The 20,157-nt window shown below is 51.8% G+C and overlaps 1 protein-coding gene across 1 annotated transcript in view; it reads right to left on the reverse strand.

Moving 5' to 3' along the window:
• Window positions 1-20,157, reverse strand: part of LOC124041068 (ryanodine receptor 2-like) — a gene marked incomplete at its 3' end in the record, with an annotated part of 293,761 nt that overhangs the window by 219,825 nt on the left and 53,779 nt on the right. Inside the window, 2 exon segments of the mRNA XM_046358233.1 lie at window positions 81-237; window positions 11,873-11,947. Of these exon segments, the coding sequence (XP_046214189.1) occupies window positions 81-237; window positions 11,873-11,947 (232 nt within the window).

The following is a 20,157-nucleotide window of genomic DNA, read 5'->3' on the forward strand; positions in this document are numbered from 1 at the left end:
TTCTGTTTGCATGGCTGAGCCACTGTCTGTGTGTCTGTGCGTGCGTGCGTGCGTGCGTATATAGCCGGGCTGAAGTGTACCTTGGAGGGCCGGAAACAGAAGGCAGTAGACTTGACATCAGCCTTCTCCTTGTCCATCAGCAGCAGGCCCTTATCCTCCATGATACTGAGGTACTTCCCCGTGGTCACATGACGGAGACGGAAGGGTTGACCCCAGCGGGTGTGGCTGCCGCTCCACCTAGAGAGAGAGAGAGAGAGAGAGAGAGAGAGAGAGAGAGAGAGAGAGAGAGAGAGAGAGAGAGAGAGAGAGAGAGACAGAGAGAGAGAGAGAGAGAGAGAGGGAGAGGGAGAGAGGGAGAGAGGGAGAGAGGGAGAGAGGGAGAGAGGGAGAGAGGGAGAGGGAGAGAGGGAGAGGAGGGATCAGAACACAACAGAACACAACACAACAGAACACAACAGAACACAACACAACAGAACAGAACAGAACAGAACAGAACACAACAGAACACAACAGAACAGAACAGAACAGAACAGAACACAACACAACACAACACAACAGAACACAACACAACACAACAGAACACAACACAACACAACACAACACAACAGAACACAACACAACACAACAGAACACAACACAACAGAACAGAACACAACAGAACACAACACAACACAACCCAGCAGAACCCAACAGAACACAGCAGAACCCAACAGAACACAACAGAACACAGCAGAACCCAACAGAACACAACAGAACACAACAGGCTACAGAGGGCAGAGTATTTATATTCTGTCCTCATCAGAACCCATGAACACTACAGTATGTCCAATCAGCCCTGATACAAAACAAGGAGAGAAATCTCTGTGTTATCAGGGGACTACTGTCATGCTGTTAGTAATTAGACACTTCACTGCAAACAGTCTGTGTGTCTATGACTCTGGATGGGAGGAGGGCTCGTCTTCCCTCCACAGACTGGGGCTGACAGAGACACTGTACACCACGTTGGCAGTGGGCCCCGCTGACAGAGACACTGTACACCACGTTGGCAGTGGGCCCCGCTGACAGAGACACTGTACACCACGTTGGCAGTGGGCCCCTGCCCTCTCACGGAGACATCTCCCTGCCCTCTCACGGAGACATCTCCCTGTCCTCTCACGGAGACATCTCCCTGCCCTCTCACGGAGACATCTCCCTGCCCTCTCACGGAGACATCTCCCTGCCCTCTCACGGAGACATCTCCATGCCCTCTCACAGAGACATCTCCATGCCCTCTCACGGAGACATCTCCATGCCCTCTCACGGAGACATCTCCCTGCCCTCTCACGGAGACATCTCCATGCCCTCTCACGGAGACATCTCCCTGCCCTCTCACAGAGACATCTCCCTGCCCTCTCACAGAGACATCTCCCTGATCTACACTGCTGGGGTCAGAGTGTTAATGGTCTCTGTAGAGTGATAACATTACAGTGTCTATAGAGTGTTAATATTACATTTATATTTATCCCTGTGGTTCCTGTCTCTCTGGGTCAGTGTATTTATCCCTGTGTTTCCTGTCTCTCTGTACCAGTGTATTTATCCCTGTGTTTCCTGTCTCTCTGGGTCAGTGTATTTATCCCTGTGTTTCCTGTCTCTCTGTACCAGTGTATTTATCCCTGTGTTTCCTGTCTCTCTGGGTCAGTGTATTTATCCCTGTGTTTCCTGTCTCTCTGGGTCAGTGTATTTATCCCTGTGTTTCCTGTCTCTCTGTACCAGTGTATTTATCCCTGTGTTTCCTGTCTCACTGTACCAGTGTATTTATCCCTGTGTTTCCTGTCTCTCTGTACCAGTGTATTTATCCCTGTGTTTCCTGTCTCTCTGTACCAGTGTATTTATCCCTGTGTTTCCTGTCTCTCTGTACCAGTGTCTGCTGACCAGTCTGCCTGTTCTGACCTCGAGCCTGCTGAACAGTCTGCCTGTCCTGACCTCGAGCCTGCTGACCAGTCTGCCTGTCCTGACCTCGAGCCTGCTGACCAGTCTGCCTGTCCTGACCTCGAGCCTGCTGACCAGTCTGCCTGTCCTGACCTCTGAGCCTGCTGACCAGTCTGCCTGTCCTGACCTCGAGTCTGCTGACCAGTCTGCCTGTCCTGACCTCGAGCCTGCTGACCAGTCTGCCTGTCCTGACCTCGAGCCTGCTGACCAGTCTGCCTGTCCTGACCTCGAGCCTGCTGACCAGTCTGCCTGTCCTGACCTGGAGCCTGCTGACCAGTCTGCCTGTCCTGACCTCAAGCCTGCTGACCAGTCTGCCTGTCCTGACCTCGAGCCTGCTGACCAGTCTGCCTGTCCTGACCTCGAGCCTGCTGACCAGTCTGCCTGTCCTGACCTCGAGCCTGCTGACCAGTCTGCCTGTCCTGACCTCGAGCCTGCTGACCAGTCTGCCTGTCCTGACCTCGAGTCTACCTGACCAGTCTGCCTGTCCTGACCTTGAGCCTGCTGACCAGTCTGCCTGTCCTGACCTCGAGCCTGCTGACCAGTCTGCCTGTCCTGACCTCGAGCCTGCTGACCAGTCTGCCTGTCCTGACCTCGAGCCTGCTGACCAGTCTGCCTGTATTTATCCCTGTGTTTCCTGTCTCTCTGGGTCAGTGTATTTATCCCTGTGTTTCCTGTCTCTCTGGGTCAGTGTATTTATCCCTGTGTTTCCTGTCTCTCTGTACCAGTGTATTTATCCCTGTGTTTCCTGTCTCTCTGTACCAGTGTATTTATCCCTGTGTTTCCTGTCTCTCTGTACCAGTGTATTTATCCCTGTGTTTCCTGTCTCTCTGTACCAGTGTATTTATCCCTGTGGTTCCTGTCTCTCTGTACCAGTATATTTATCCATGTGTTTCCTGTCTCTCTGTGCCAGTGTATTTATCCCTGTGTTTCCTGTCTCTCTGTGCCAGTGTATTTATCCCTGTGTTTCCTGTCTCTCTGTACCAGTGTATTTATCCCTGTGTTTCCTGTCTCTCTGTACCAGTGTATTTATCCCTGTGTTTCCTGTCTCTCTGTACCAGTGTATTTATCCCTGTATTTCCTGTCTCTCTGTATCAGTGTATTTATCCCTGTGTTTCCTGTCTCTCTGTGCCAGTGTATTTATCCCTGTGTTTCCTGTCTCTCTGTACCAGTGTATTTATCCCTGTGTTTCCTGTCTCTCTGGGTCAGTGTATTTATCCCTGTGTTTCCTGTCTCTCTGTACCAGTGTATTTATCCCTGTGTTTCCTGTCTCTCTGGGTCAGTGTATTTATCCCTGTGTTTCCTGTCTCTCTGGGTCAGTGTATTTATCCCTGTGTTTCCTGTCTCTCTGTACCAGTGTATTTATCCCTGTGTTTCCTGTCTCACTGTACCAGTGTATTTATCCCTGTGTTTCCTGTCTCTCTGTACCAGTGTATTTATCCCTGTGTTTCCTGTCTCTCTGTACCAGTGTATTTATCCCTGTGTTTCCTGTCTCTCTGTACCAGTGTATTTACCCCTGTGTTTCCTGTCTCTCTGTACCAGTGTCTGCTGACCAGTCTGCCTGTTCTGACCTCGAGCCTGCTGAACAGTCTGCCTGTCCTGACCTCGAGCCTGACCAGTCTGCCTGACCAGTCTGCCTGTCCTGACCTCGAGCCTGCTGACCAGTCTGCCTGTCCTGACCTCGAGCCTGCTGACCAGTCTGCCTGTCCTGACCTCGAGCCTGCTGACCAGTCTGCCTGTCCTGACCTCGAGTCTGCTGACCAGTCTGCCTGTCCTGACCTCGAGCCTGCTGACCAGTCTGCCTGTCCTGACCTCAAGCCTGCTGACCAGTCTGCCTGTCCTGACCTGGAGCCTGCTGACCAGTCTGCCTGTCCTGACCTCAAGCCTGCTGACCAGTCTGCCTGTCCTGACCTCGAGCCTGCTGACCAGTCTGCCTGTCCTGACCTCGAGCCTGCTGACCAGTCTGCCTGTCCTGACCTCGAGCCTGCTGACCAGTCTGCCTGTCCTGACCTCGAGTCTACCTGACCAGTCTGCCTGTCCTGACCTTGAGCCTGCTGACCAGTCTGCCTGTCCTGACCTCGAGCCTGCTGACCAGTCTGCCTGTCCTGACCTCGAGCCTGCTGACCAGTCTGCCTGTCCTGACCTCGAGCCTGCTGACCAGTCTGCCTGTATTTATCCCTGTGTTTCCTGTCTCTCTGGGTCAGTGTATTTATCCCTGTGTTTCCTGTCTCTCTGGGTCAGTGTATTTATCCCTGTGTTTCCTGTCTCTCTGTACCAGTGTATTTATCCCTGTGTTTCCTGTCTCTCTGTACCAGTGTATTTATCCCTGTGTTTCCTGTCTCTCTGTACCAGTGTATTTATCCCTGTGTTTCCTGTCTCTCTGTACCAGTGTATTTATCCCTGTGTTTCCTGTCTCTCTGTACCAGTGTCTGCTGACCAGTCTGCCTGTTCTGACCTCGAGCTTGCTGAACAGTCTGCCTGTCCTGACCTCGAGCCTGCTGACCAGTCTGCCTGTCCTGACCTCGAGCCTGCTGACCAGTCTGCCTGTCCTGACCTCGAGCCTGCTGACCAGTCTGCCTGTCCTGACCTCGAGCCTGCTGACCAGTCTGCCTGTCCTGACCTCGAGCCTGCTGACCAGTCTGCCTGTCCTGACCTCGAGCCTGCTGACCAGTCTGCCTGTCCTGACCTGGAGCCTGCTGACCAGTCTGCCTGTCCTGACCTGGAGCCTGCTGACCAGTCTGCCTGTCCTGACCTCAAGCCTGCTGACCAGTCTGCCTGTCCTGACCTCGAGCCTGCTGACCAGTCTGCCTGTCCTGACCTCGAGTCTACCTGACCAGTCTGCCTGTCCTGACCTCGAGCCTGCTGACCAGTCTGCCTGTCCTGACCTCGAGCCTGCTGACCAGTCTGCCTGTCCTGACCTCGAGCCTGCTGACCAGTCTGCCTGTCCTGACCTCGAGCCTGCTGACCAGTCTGCCTGTCCTGACCTCGAGCCTGCTGACCAGTCTGCCTGTCCTGACCTCGAGCCTGCTGACCAGTCTGCCTGTCCTGACCTCGAGTCTACCTGACCAGTCTGCCTGTCCTGACCTCGAGTCTACCTGACCAGTCTGCCTGTCCTGACCTCGAGTCTGCCTGTCCTGACCTCGAGTCTGCCTGACCAGTCTGCCTGCCCTGACCTCGAGTCTGCCTGACCAGTCTGCCTGCCCTGACCTCGAGTCTACCTGACCAGTCTGCCTGTCCTGACCTCGAGTCTACCTGACCAGTCTGCCTGTCCTGACCTCGAGTCTACCTGACCAGTCTGCCTGTCCTGACCTCGAGTCTGCCTGACCAGTCTGCCTGTCCTGACCTCGAGTCTACCTGACCAGTCTGCCTGTCCTGACCTCGAGTCTGCCTGACCAGTCTGCCTGCCCTGACCTCGAGCCTGTCTGACCAGTCTGCCTGCCCTGACCTCGAGCCTGTCTGACCTCGAGCCTGTCTGACCAGTCTGCCTGTCCTGACCTCGAGTCTACCTGACCAGTCTGCCTGTCCTGACCTCGAGTCTACCTGACCAGTCTGCCTGTCCTGACCTCGAGTCTGCCTGACCAGTCTGCCTGCCCTGACCTCGAGCCTGTCTGACCAGTCTGCCTGCCCTGACCTCGAGCCTGTCTGACCAGTCTGCCTGCCCTGACCTCGAGCCTGTCTGACCAGTCTGCCTGTCCTGACCTCGAGTCTAGCTGACCAGTCTGCCTGTCCTGACCTCGAGTCTACCTGACCAGTCTGCCTGTCCTGACCTCGAGTCTGCCTGACCAGTCTGCCTGCCCTGACCTCGAGCCTGTCTGACCTCTGTCTGCCTGCCCTGACCTCGAGCCTGTCTGACCAGTCTGCCTGTCCTGACCTCGAGTCTACCTGACCAGTCTGCCTGTCCTGACCTCGAGTCTGCCTGACCAGTCTGCCTGCCCTGACCTCGAGCCTGTCTGACCAGTCTGCCTGCCCTGACCTCGAGCCTGTCTGACCAGTCTGCCTGCCCTGACCTCGAGCCTGTCTGACCAGTCTGCCTGTCCTGACCTCGAGTCTACCTGACCAGTCTGCCTGTCCTGACCTCGAGTCTACCTGACCAGTCTGCCTGTCCTGACCTCGAGTCTGCCTGACCAGTCTGCCTGCCCTGACCTCGAGCCTGTCTGACCAGTCTGCCTGCCCTGACCTCGAGCCTGTCTGACCAGTCTGCCTGCCCTGACCTCGAGCCTGTCTGACCAGTCTGCCTGCCCTGACCTCGAGCCTGTCTGAACAGTCTGCCTGTCCTGACCTCGAGTCTACCTGACCAGTCTGCCTGTCCTGACCTCGAGTCTGTCCTGAAACTCCTGACCAGTCTGCCTGCCCTGACCTCGAGCCTGTCTGACCAGTCTGCCTGCCCTGACCTCGAGTCTGCCTGCCCTGACCTCGAGCCTGTCTGACCAGTCTGCCTGCCTTGACCTCGAGCCTGTCTGACCAGTCTGCCTGCACTGACCTCGAGCCTGCTGACCAGTCTGCCTGCACTGACCTCGAGCCTGCTGACCAGTCTGCCTGCCCTGACCTCGAGCCTGCTGACCAGTCTGCCTGCACTGACCTCGAGCCTGCTGACCAGTCTGCCTGCACTGACCTCGAGCCTGCTGACCAGTCTGCCTGCACTGACCTCGAGCCTGCTGACCAGTCTGCCTGCACTGACCTCGAGCCTGCTGACCAGTCGGCCTGCACTGACCTCGAGTCTGCTGACCAGTCTGCCTGCACTGACCTCGAGCCTGCCTGACCAGTCTGCCTGCACTGACCTCGAGCCTGCTGACCAGTCTGCCTGCCCTGACCTCGAGCCTGCCTAGTCTGCCTGCACTGACCTCGAGCCTAATAAATATCAGAGTCGACCCCCCCCTGTCTGCAACAGGGTCTGGCCCTGAACCCTTATGTCTGACCCTAACCCCCCCCCCAGATAGATGTGTCTACCAGTTCTCCTACCCTGACCCCAGATAGATGTGTCATCTGTCCTCCTGACCCCAGGTAGATGTGTCACCGTTCTGCCTGACCCCCAGATAGATGTGTCATATCGTTCTCCGTAACCCCCCAGATAGATGTGTCATGATCAGTTCTCCTGTACCCCCAGATAGATGTGTCATATCGTTCTCTGTACCAGTCCCCCAGATAGATGTGTCATTTGTTCTCCTGACCCCCCAGATAGATGTGTCATATCGTTCTCTGACCCCCCAGATAGATGTGTCATATGTTCTCCTGACCCCACCCAGATAGATGTGTCATATCGTTCTCCTGCCCTGACCCCCAGGTAGATGTGTCATTTTGTTCTCCGTAACCCCCCAGATAGATGTGTCATATCGTTCTCCGTACCCCCAGATAGATGTGTCATATCGTTCTCCGTACACCCCCAGATAGATGTGTCATATCGTTCTCCGTGACCAGTCTGCCTGTCCCCCAGATAGATGTGTCATATCGTTCTCCTCCCCCAGATAGATGTGTCATATCAGTTCTCCGTACCCCCCAGATAGATGTCATATCGTTCTCCTCCCCCCAGATAGATGTGTCATACCAGTTCTCCGTGCCCCCCAGATAGATGTCCTATCGTTCTCCTCCCCCCAGATAGATGTGTCATATTGTTCTCCTCCCCCCAGATAGATGTGTCATATCGTTCTCCTCCCCACCCAGATAGATGTGTCATATCGTTCTCCGTACCCCCAGATAGATGTGTCAAATCGTTCTCCGTACCCCCCCAGATAGATGTGTCATTTCGTTCTCCGTACCCCCCAGATAGATGTGTCATATCGTTCTCCGTACCCCCAGATAGATGTGTCATATCGTTCTCCATACCCCCAGATAGATGTGTCATATCGTTCTCCGTCCCCCAGATAGATGTGTCATATCGTTCTCCGTACCCCCAGATAGATGTGTCATATCGTTCTCCGTACCCCCCAGGTAGATGTGTCATATCGTTCTCTGTACCTCCCCCAGATAGATGTGTCATATCGTTCTCCGTACCCCCCCAGATAGATGTGTCATATCGTTCTCCTCCCCCAGATAGATGTGTCATATCGTTGTCCTCCCCCAGATAGATGTGTCATATCGTTCTCCTCCCCCAGATAGATGTGTCATATCGTTCTCCCCCCCCGAGATAGATGTGTCATATCGTTCTCCTCCCCCCAGATAGATGTGTCATTTCGTTCTCCGTACCCCCCCAGATAGATGTGTCATATCGTTCTCCGTACCCCCAGATAGATGTGTCATATCGTTCTCCATACCCCCAGATAGATGTGTCATATCGTTCTCCGTACCCCCCCCCCCAGATAGATGTGTCATATCGTTCTCCATACCCCCAGATAGATGTGTCATATCGTTCTCCGTACCCCCCAGATAGATGTGTCATATCGTTCTCCGTACCCCCCAGATAGATGTGTCATATCGTTCTCCTCCCCCAGATAGATGTGTCATATCGTTCTCCTCCCCCAGATAGATGTGTCATATCGTTCTCCGTACCCCCAGATAGATGTGTCATATCGTTCTCCGTACCCCCAGATAGATGTGTCATATCGTTCTCCGTACCCCCCAGATAGATGTGTCATATCGTTCTCCGTACCCCCCAGATAGATGTGTCATATCGTTCTCCTCCCCCCAGATAGATGTGTCATATCGTTTCTCCCCCAGATAGATGTGTCATATCGTTCTCCGTACCCCCCAGATAGATGTGTCATATCGTTCTCTGTACCCCCAGATAGATGTCATATCGTTCTCCGTACCACCCCCAGATAGATGTGTCATATTGTTCTCCGTACCCCCAGATAGATGTCATATCGTTCTCCGTACCCCCAGATAGATGTGTCATATCGTTCTCCGTGCCCCCCCCCAGATAGATGTGTCATATCGTTCTCCGTATCCCCCCCAGATAGATGTGTCATATCGTTCTCCGTACCCCCCCCCAGATAGATGTGTCATATCGTTCTCCGTACCCCCCAGATAGATGTGTCATATCGTTCTCCGTACCCCCAGATAGATGTGTCATATCGTTCTCCGTACCCCCCCCCAGATAGATGTGTCATATCGTTCTCCGTACCCCCCAGATAGATGTGTCATATCGTTCTCCGTACCCCCCCAGATAGATGTGTCATATCGTTCTCCGTATCCCCCAGATAGATGTGTCATATCGTTCTCCGTACCCCCAGATAGATGTGTCATATCGTTCTCCGTACCCCCAGATAGATGTGTCATATCGTTCTCCGTACTCCCCCCAGATAGATGTGTCATATCGTTCTCCGTACCCCCCAGATAGATGTGTCATATCGTTCTCCGTACCCCCCCAGATAGATGTGTCATATCGTTCTCCGTACCCCCCAGATAGATGTGTCATATCGTTCTCCGTACCCCAGATAGATGTGTCATATCGTTCTCCGTACCCCCCAGATAGATGTGTCATATCGTTCTCCGTACCCCCAGATAGATGTGTCATATCATTCTCCGTACCCCCCAGATAGATGTGTCATATCGTTCTCCGTACCCCCAGATAGATGTGTCATATCGTTCTCCGTACCCCCCAGATAGATGTGTCATATCGTTCTCCGTGCACCCCCCAGATAGATGTGTCATATCGTTCTCCGTACCCCCCAGATAGATGTGTCATATCGTTCTCCTCCCCCCAGATAGATGTGTCATATCGTTCTCCGTACCCCCCCAGATAGATGTCATATCGTTCTCCTCCCCCCAGATAGATGTGTCATATCGTTCTCCGTACCCCCCCAGATAGATGTCATATCGTTCTCCTCCCCCAGATAGATGTGTCATATTGTTCTCCTCCCCCAGATAGATGTGTCATATCGTTCTCCTCCCCACCCAGATAGATGTGTCATATCGTTCTCCGTACCCCCCAGATAGATGTGTCATATCGTTCTCCGTACCCCCCCAGATAGATGTGTCATTTCGTTCTCCGTACCCCCCCAGATAGATGTGTCATATCGTTCTCCGTACCCCCCAGATAGATGTGTCATATCGTTCTCCATACCCCCAGATAGATGTGTCATATCGTTCTCCGTATCCCCCCCAGATAGATGTGTCATATCGTTCTCCGTATCCCCCCAGATAGATGTGTCATATCGTTCTCCGTACCCCCAGATAGATGTGTCATATCGTTCTCTGTACCTCCCCCAGATAGATGTGTCATATCGTTCTCCGTCCCCCCCAGATAGATGTGTCATATCGTTCTCCTCCCCCAGATAGATGTGTCATATCGTTGTCCTCCCCCCAGATAGATGTGTCATATCGTTCTCCTCCCCCCAGATAGATGTGTCATATCGTTCTCCTCCCCCCAGATAGATGTGTCATATCGTTCTCCTCCCCCCAGATAGATGTGTCATTTCGTTCTCCGTACCCCCCAGATAGATGTGTCATATCGTTCTCCGTACCCCCCCCAGATAGATGTGTCATATCGTTCTCCATACCCCCAGATAGATGTGTCATATCGTTCTCCGTACCCCCCCAGATAGATGTGTCATATCGTTCTCCATACCCCCAGATAGATGTGTCATATCGTTCTCCGTACCCCCAGATAGATGTGTCATATCGTTCTCCGTACCCCCCAGATAGATGTGTCATATCGTTCTCCTACCCCCCCAGATAGATGTGTCATATCGTTCTCCTCCCCCCAGATAGATGTGTCATATCGTTCTCCGTACCCCCCCAGATAGATGTGTCATATCGTTCTCCGTACCCCCCAGATAGATGTGTCATATCGTTCTCCGTACCCCCAGATAGATGTGTCATATCGTTCTCCGTATCCCCCCCAGATAGATGTGTCATATCGTTCTCCTCCCCCCAGATAGATGTGTCATATCGTTCTCCCCCCAGATAGATGTGTCATATCGTTCTCCGTACCCCCAGATAGATGTGTCATATCGTTCTCTGTACCCCCCCAGATAGATGTCATATCGTTCTCCGTACCACCCCCAGATAGATGTGTCATATTGTTCTCCGTACCCCCCCCAGATAGATGTCATATCGTTCTCCGTACCCCCCAGATAGATGTGTCATATCGTTCTCCGTACCCCCCCAGATAGATGTGTCATATCGTTCTCCGTATCCCCCCAGATAGATGTGTCATATCGTTCTCCGTCCCCCCCCAGATAGATGTGTCATATCGTTCTCCGTACCCCCCCCAGATAGATGTGTCATATCGTTCTCCGTACCCCCCCAGATAGATGTGTCATATCATTCTCCGTACCCCCCCAGATAGATGTGTCATATCGATCTCCGTCCCCCCCAGATAGATGTGTCATATCATTCTCCGTCCCCCCCCCAGATAGATGTGTCATATCGTTCTCCGTACCCCCAGATAGATGTGTCATATCATTCTCCGTACCCCCCCCAGATAGATGTGTCATATCGTTCTCCGTACCCCCAGATAGATGTGTCATATCGTTCTCCGTACCCCCCCAGATAGATGTGTCATATCGTTCTCCGTACCCCCCAGATAGATGTGTCATATCGTTCTCCGTACCCCCAGATAGATGTGTCATATCGTTCTCCGTACCCCCAGATAGATGTGTCATATCGTTCTCCTCCCCCCCAGATAGATGTGTCATATCGTTCTCCTCCCCCCAGATAGATGTGTCATCGTTCTCCGTACCCCCAGATAGATGTGTCATCGTTCTCCTCCCCCCAGATAGATGTGTCATCGTTCTCCGTACCCCCAGATAGATGTGTCATATCGTTCTCCCCCCCCCAGATAGATGTGTCATCGTTCTCCGTACCCCCAGATAGATGTGTCATCGTTCTCCTCCCCCCAGATAGATGTGTCATCGTTCTCCGTACACACCCCCAGATAGATGTGTCATATCGTTCTCCCCCCCCCCCAGATAGATGTGTCATCGTTCTCCGTACCCCCCAGATAGATGTGTCATATCGTTCAACTCACGCCACTCGTAGGGTCTCCAGCCTCCAGAGGGAACGGGCGTGGATGGACACAGCTCCCCCCTCGTAGTGCACCGTCCTGGGGAAGAGGAGAGAAGTGAGTGGGGGGGGGTGGGTTATCAGCCATGCTTCCACCACAGACCAGACCATTACACTGGTCTGTATCCCTGAGAGATAAGAGCCTGCTGCTGATGTCCTCATCAAGCACATATTCACACATTACACACTTCACCTTGGTACGGATGAATACGACAGGAACATCTATGGGGAACTTATTTCATATCCTTCCAGGTTCTTCTGCTGTGTTTCTCTGTGGATAGTGAGGGCAGTATCTAGGCCTGCAGTAGTGTATGTTGAGGGCAGTATCTAGGCCTGCAGTAGTGTATAGTGAGGGCAGTATCTAGGCCTGCAGTAGTGTATAGTGAGGGCAGTATCTAGGCCTACAGTAGTGGATAGTGAGGGCAGTATCTAGGCCTACAGTATTGTATAGTGAGGGCAGTATCTAGGCCTACAGTAGTGTATAGTGAGGGCAGTATCTAGGCCTACAGTAGTGTATAGTGAGGGCAGTATCTAGGCCTACAGTAGTGTATAGTGAGGGCAGTATCTAGGCCTGCAGTAGTGTATAGTGAGGGCAGTATCTAGGCCTGCAGTAGTGGATAGTGAGGGCAGTATCTAGGCCTACAGTAGTGTATAGTGAGGGCAGTATCTAGGCCTGCAGTAGTGGATAGTGAGGGCAGTATCTAGGCCTGCAGTAGTGTATAGTGAGGGCAGTATCTAGGCCTGCAGTAGTGTATAGTGAGGGCAGTATCTAGGCCTCCAGTAGTGGATAGTGAGGGCAGTATCTAGGCCTGCAGTAGTGGATAGTGAGGGCAGTATCTAGGCCTGCAGTAGTGGATAGTGAGGGCAGTATCTAGGCCTGCAGTAGTGGATAGTGAGGGCAGTATCTAGGCCTGCAGTAGTGTATAGTGAGGGCAGTATCTAGGCCTGCAGTAGTGTATAGTGAGGGCAGTATCTAGGCCTCCAGTAGTGGATAGTGAGGGCAGTATCTAGGCCTCCAGTAGTGTATAGTGAGGGCAGTATCTAGGCCTCCAGTAGTGTATAGTGAGGGCAGTATCTAGGCCTCCAGTAGTGTATAGTGAGGGCAGTATCTAGGCCTCCAGTAGTGTATAGTGAGGGCAGTATCTAGGCCTCCAGTAGTGTATAGTGAGGGCAGTATCTAGGCCTCCAGTAGTGTATAGTGAGGGCAGTATCTAGGCCTCCAGTAGTGTATAGTGAGGGCAGTATCTAGGCCTCCAGTAGTGTATAGTGAGGGCAGTATCTAGGCCTCCAGTAGTGTATAGTGAGGGCAGTATCTAGGCCTCCAGTAGTGTATAGTGAGGGCAGTATCTAGGCCTACAGTAGTGTATAGTGAGGGCAGTATCTAGGCCTACAGTAGTGTATAGTGAGGGCAGTATCTAGGCCTGCAGTAGTGTATAGTGAGGGCAGTATCTAGGCCTGCAGTAGTGGATAGTGAGGGCAGTATCTAGGCCTACAGTAGTGTATAGTGAGGGCAGTATCTAGGCCTGCAGTAGTGGATAGTGAGGGCAGTATCTAGGCCTGCAGTAGTGTATAGTGAGGGCAGTATCTAGACCTGCAGTAGTGTATAGTGAGGGCAGTATCTAGGCCTGCAGTAGTGGATAGTGAGGGCAGTATCTAGGCCTGCAGTAGTGTATAGTGAGGGCAGTATCTAGGCCTGCAGTAGTGTATAGTGAGGGCAGTATCTAGGCCTCCAGTAGTGGATAGTGAGGGCAGTATCTAGGCCTGCAGTAGTGGATAGTGAGGGCAGTATCTAGGCCTGCAGTAGTGGATAGTGAGGGCAGTATCTAGGCCTGCAGTAGTGGATAGTGAGGGCAGTATCTAGGCCTGCAGTAGTGGATAGTGAGGGCAGTATCTAGGCCTGCAGTAGTGTATAGTGAGGGCAGTATCTAGGCCTGCAGTAGTGTATAGTGAGGGCAGTATCTAGGCCTCCAGTAGTGGATAGTGAGGGCAGTATCTAGGCCTGCAGTAGTGTATAGTGAGGGCAGTATCTAGGCCTGCAGTAGTGGATAGTGAGGGCAGTATCTAGGCCTGCAGTAGTGGATAGTGAGGGCAGTATCTAGGCCTGCAGTAGTGTATAGTGAGGGCAGTATCTAGGCCTGCAGTAGTGTATAGTGAGGGCAGTATCTAGGCCTGCAGTAGTGCATAGTGAGGGCAGTATCTAGACCTGCAGTAGTGCATAGTGAGGGCAGTATCTAGACCTGCAGTAGTGCATAGTGAGGGCAGTATCTAGGCCAGAAGTAGTGGATAGTGAGGGCAGTATCTAGGCCTGCAGTAGTGGATAGTGAGGGCAGTATCTAGGCCTGCAGTAGTGGATAGTGAGGGCAGTATCTAGGCCTGCAGTAGTGTATAGTGAGGGCAGTATCTAGGCCTGCAGTAGTGTATAGTGAGGGCAGTATCTAGGCCTGCAGTAGTGTATAGTGAGGGCAGTATAGGCCTCAGTAGTGGATAGTGAGGGCAGTATCTAGCCTGGAGTGGATAGTGAGGGCAGTATCTAGGCCTGCAGTAGTGGATAGTGAGGGCAGTATCTAGGCCTGCAGTAGTGCATAGTGAGGGCAGTATCTAGACCTGCAGTAGTGCATAGTGAGGGCAGTATCTAGACCTGCAGTAGTGCATAGTGAGGGCAGTATCTAGGCCAGAAGTAGTGGATAGTGAGGGCAGTATCTAGACCTGCAGTAGTGTATGGTGAGGGCAGTATCTAGGCCTGAAGTAGTGGATAGTGAGGGCAGTATCTAGACCTGCAGTAGTGTATGGTGAGGGCAGTATCTAGGCCTGAAGTAGTGTATGGTGAGGGCAGTATCTAGGCCTGAAGTAGTGGATAGTGAGGGCAGTATCTAGGCCTGAAGTAGTGGATAGTGAGGGCAGTATCTAGGCCTGAAGTAGTGGATAGTGAGGGCAGTATCTAGGCCTGAAGTAGTGGATAGTGAGGGCAGTATCTAGGCCTGAAGTAGTGGATAGTGAGGGCAGTAAGTATCTAGGCCTGCAGTAGTGTATAGTGAGGGCACTGTCTAGGCCTGCAGTAGTGTATAGTAATATATAATATAATAATAATAATATATGCCATTTAGCAGACGCTTTTATCCAAAGCGACTTACAGTCATGTGTGCATACATTCTACGTATGGGTGGTCCCGGGGATCGAACCCACTACCCTGGCGTTACAAGCGCCATGCTCTACCAACTGAGTATCTAGGCCTGCAGTAGTGCATAGTGAGGGCAGTATCTAGGCCTCCAGTAGTGTCTCTGTGTGTGTAGCTGTGGTTGTATTGCTAAAGGCCATAACTCCCTGCTGGATACTGACTGGGAAGACTTAAGACACCCAGGACTAAACAGGTCCTTACAAACACACAACACACACACACACACACACACACACACACACACACACACACACACACACACACACACACACACACACACACACACACACACACACACACACACACACACACACACACACACACACACACACACACAGTAACAAGTGGACTATTGGCCATAACTTAAGCTTGTACATCATGTCTCTGACATACACATAAAATGACTCCCCTGCTGAACCAGGAACTACCAGGAGGGGTTAACAGGTCCCCTACTGAACCAGGAACTACCAGGACGGGTTAACAGGTCCCCTACTGAACCAGGGACTACCAGGAGGGGTTAACAGGTCCCCTTACTGAACCAGGAACTACCAGGAGGGGTTAACAGGTCCCCTACTGAACCAGGAACTACCAGGAGGGGTTAACAGGCCCCCTACTGAACCAGGAACTACCAGGAGGGGTTAACAGGTCCCCTACTGAACCAGGAACTACCAGGAGGGGTTAACAGGTCCCCTACTGAACCAGGAACTACCAGGAGGGGTTAACAGGTCCCCTACTGAACCAGGGACTACCAGGAGGGGTTAACAGGTCCCCTACTGAACCAGGGACTATCAGGAGGGGTTAAAGGTCCCCTACTGAACCAGGAACTACCAGGAGGGGTTAACAGGTCCGCTACTGAACCAGGAACTACCAGGAGGGGTTAACAGGTCCCCTACTGAACCAGGAACTACCAGGAGGGGTTAACAGGTCCCCTACTGAACCAGGAACTACCAGGAGGGGTTAACAGGTCCCCTACTGAACCAGGAACTACCAGGAGGGGTTTAACAGGTTCATACCAGGAGGGTTTAACAGGTTCACCAGGAGGGTTTAACAGGTTCAGTAGGTCCATACCAGGAGGGTTTAACAGGTTCATACCAGAAGGGTTTAACAGGTTCAGTAGGTCCACACCAGGAGGGTTTAACAGGTTCAGTAGGTCCATACCAGGAGGGTTTAACAGGTTCAGTAGGTCCACACAAGGAGGGTTTAACCGGTTCAGTAGGTCCATACCAGGAGGGTTTAACAGGTTCAGTAGGTCCATACCAGGAGGGTTTAACAGTTTCAGTAGGTCCATACCAGGAAGGTTTAACAGGTTCAGTAGGTCCATACCAGGAGGGTTTAACAGGTTCAGTAGGTCCATACCAGGAGGGTTTAACAGGTTCAGTAGGTTCATACCAGGAGGGTTTAACAGGTCCACACCAGGAGGGTTTAACAGGTTCAGTAGGTCCATACCAGGAGGGTTTAACAGGTTCAGTAGGTCCATACCAGGAGGGTTTAACAGGTTCAGTAGGTTCATACCAGGAGGGTTTAACAGGTTCAGTAGGTTCATACCAGGAGGGTTTAACAGGTTCAGTAGGTCCATACCAGGAGGGTTTAACAGGTTCAGTAGGTCCATACCAGGAGGGTTTAACAGGTCCATACCAGGAGGGTTTAACAGGTTCAGTAGGTCCATACCAGGAGGGTTTAACAGGTTCAGTAGGTCCATACCAGGAGGGTTTAACAGGTTCATACCAGGAGGGTTTAACAGGTTCAGTAGGTCCACACCAGGAGGGTTTAACAGGTTCAGTAGGTCCATACCAGGAGGGTTTAACAGGTTCAGTAGGTCCATACCAGGAGGGTTTAACAGGTTCAGTAGGTCCATACCAGGAGGGTTTAACAGGTTCAGTAGGTCCATACCAGGAGGGTTTAACAGGTCCATACCAGGAGGGTTTAACAGGTTCAGTAGGTTCATACCAGGAGGGTTTAACAGGTCCATACCAGGAGGGTTTAACAGGTTCAGTAGGTTCATACCAGGAGGGTTTAGTAGGTTCAGTAGGTTCATACCAGGAGGGTTTAACAGGTCCACACCAGGAGGGTTTAATGGGTTCAGTAGGTCCATACCAGGAGGGTTTAACAGGTTCAGTAGGTCCATACCAGGAGGGTTTAACAGGTTCAGTAGGTCCATACCAGGAGGGCTTAACAGGTCCCCTACTGAACCAGGAACTACCAGGAGGGTTTAACAGGTCCATACCAGGAGGGTTTAACAGGTTCAGTAGGTCCATACCAGGAGGGTTTAACAGGTTCAGTAGGTTCATACCAGGAGGGTTTAACAGGTTCAATAGGTTCATACCAGGAGGGTTTAACAGGTCCATACCAGGAGGGTTTAACAGGTTCAGTAGGTTCATACCAGGAGGGTTTAACAGGTCCACACCAGGAGGGTTTAACAGGTTCAGTAGGTCCATACCAGGAGGGTTTAACAGGTTCAGTAGGTCCATACCAGGAGGGTTTAACAGGTTCAGTAGGTTCATACCAGGAGGGTTTAACAGGTTCAGTAGGTTCATACCAGGAGGGTTTAACAGGTCCATACCAGGAGGGTTTAACAGGTCCATACCAGGAGGGTTTAACAGGTTCAGTAGGTCCATACCAGGAGAGTTTAACAGGTTCAGTAGGTTCATACCAGGAGGGTTTAACAGGTTCAGTAGGTCCATACCAGGAGGGTTTAACAGGTTCAGTAGGTCCATACCAGGAGGGTTTAACAGGTTCAGTAGGTCCATACCAGGAGGGTTTAACAGGTTCAGTAGGTCCATACCAGGAGGGTTTAACAGGTTCAGTAGGTTCATACCAGGAGGGTTTAACAGGTTCAGTAGGTTCATACCAGGAGGGTTTAACAGGTCCATACCAGGAGGGTTTAACAGGTTCAGTAGGTCCATACCAGGAGGGTTTAACAGGTTCAGTAGGTCCATACCAGGAGGGTTTAACAGGTCCACACCAGGAGGGTTTAACAGGTTCAGTAGGTCCATACCAGGAGGGTTTAACAGGTTCATACCAGGAGGGTTTAACAGGTCCATACCAGGAGGGTTTAACAGGTCCATACCAGGAGGGTTTAACAGGTTCAGTAGGTTCATACCAGGAGGGTTTAACAGGTTCAGTAGGTTCATACCAGGAGGGTTTAACAGGTTCAGTAGGTTCATACCAGGAGGGTTTAACAGGTTCAGTAGGTTCATACCAGGAGGGTTTAACAGGTCCATACCAGGAGGGTTTAACAGGTCCAGTAGGTTCATACCAGGAGGGTTTAACAGGTCCAGTAGGTTCATACCAGGAGGGTTTAACAGGTTCAGTAGGTCCATACCAAGAGGGTTTAACAGGTTCAGTAGGTTCATACCAGGAGGGTTTAACAGGTTCAGTAGGTCCATACCAGGAGGGTTTAACAGGTTCAGTAGGTCCATACCAGGAGGGTTTAACAGGTTCAGTAGGTTCATACCAGGAGGGTTTAACAGGTTCAGTAGGTTCATACCAGGAGGGTTTAACAGGTCCATACCAGGAGGGTTTAACAGGTTCAGTAGGTCCATACCAGGAGGGTTTAACAGGTTCAGTAGGTCCATACCAGGAGGGTTTAACAGGTTCAGTAGGTCCACACCAGGAGGGTTTAACAGGTTCAGTAGGTCCACACCAGGAGGGTTTAACAGGTTCAGTAGGTCCATACCAGGAGGGTTTAACAGGTTCAGTAGGTCCATACCAGGAGGGTTTAACAGGTTCAGTAGGTCCACACCAGGAGGGTTTAACAGGTTCAGTAGGTCCACACCAGGAGGGTTTAACAGGTTCAGTAGGTTCATACCAGGAGGGTTTAACAGGTTCAGTAGGTCCATAGAGGTCAGGAGGGTTTAACAGGTCCATACCAGGAGGGTTTAACAGGTTCAGTAGGTTCATTACCAGGAGGGTTTAACAGGTTCAGTAGGTCCATAGAGGTCAGGAGGGTTTAACAGGTCCATACCAGGAGGGTTTAACAGGTTCAGTAGGTCCATACCAGGAGGGTTTAACAGGTTCAGTAGGTCCATACCAGGAGGGTTTAACAGGTCCATACCAGGAGGGTTTAACAGGTTCAGTGGGTCCATAGAGGTCAGGAGGTTCTGTTAGAAGAGTACACGTACATTTGGATTACATTACAACCTTCTATTTAACACCATGAGACAATCCTTTCCTGATTGGTGCCTTTAACTTCCCACAGATGGTTTGGGGTAGAGGTTCTTCCTTTCCTGATTGGTTCCTTTCACTTCCCACAGATGGTTTGGGGTAGAGGTTCTTCCTTTCCTGATTGGTGCCTTTCACTTCCCACAGATGGTTTTGGGTAGAGGTTCTTCCTTTCCTGATTGGTGCCTTTCACTTCCCACAGATGGTTTGGGGTAGAGGTTCTTCCATAACGAGGACAGAGGCTGCTGAAGTGTGTTTAACGATGACAGGATGTCCAGGGAGCTGAAACTGATCCTCTGGAGGAAATGTATATTTCAGGCTGCTGAGAGCTCATTCTGTCTCGAGTAGGCAGTGTGCCTTCATCCATCCATCTCTCTCCCTTCATCCATCCATCTCTCTCCCTACCACTCTCTCCCTCCCTCCACCCATCTCTCTCTCCCTACCACTCTCTCCCTCCATCCATCCATCTCTCTCCCTTCATCCATCCATCATCTCTCTCCCTACCACTCTCCCTCCCTCCATCCATCCATCCATCTCTCTCCCTTCATCCATCCATCTCTCTCTCTCTCCCTCTCTCTCCCTCCCTCCCTACATCTCTCTCCCTCCCTCCCTACATCTCTCTCCCTCCCTACCTCCCTCCCTCCATCCATCCCGCTTTCCATTTGCCTCTCTCTCTCACTCCCTAAAGAGTAAAACTACCTACTCTGTTCTCTTCTTTGAAGCAGAACAGTGGATGCCCTACTTTGAAGGTAAGCCCACACACTTCTGCATCCAAGGAAAATGCTCACACACACACACGAACACACACACACACACACACACACGAACACACACACACACACACACACACACACACACACACACACACACACACACACACACACACACACACACACACACACACACACACACAC

The sequence above is a fragment of the Oncorhynchus gorbuscha genome, linkage group LG08 (genome assembly GCF_021184085.1).
Source record: "Oncorhynchus gorbuscha isolate QuinsamMale2020 ecotype Even-year linkage group LG08, OgorEven_v1.0, whole genome shotgun sequence".
Taxonomy (NCBI): Eukaryota; Metazoa; Chordata; class Actinopteri; order Salmoniformes; family Salmonidae; genus Oncorhynchus; species Oncorhynchus gorbuscha.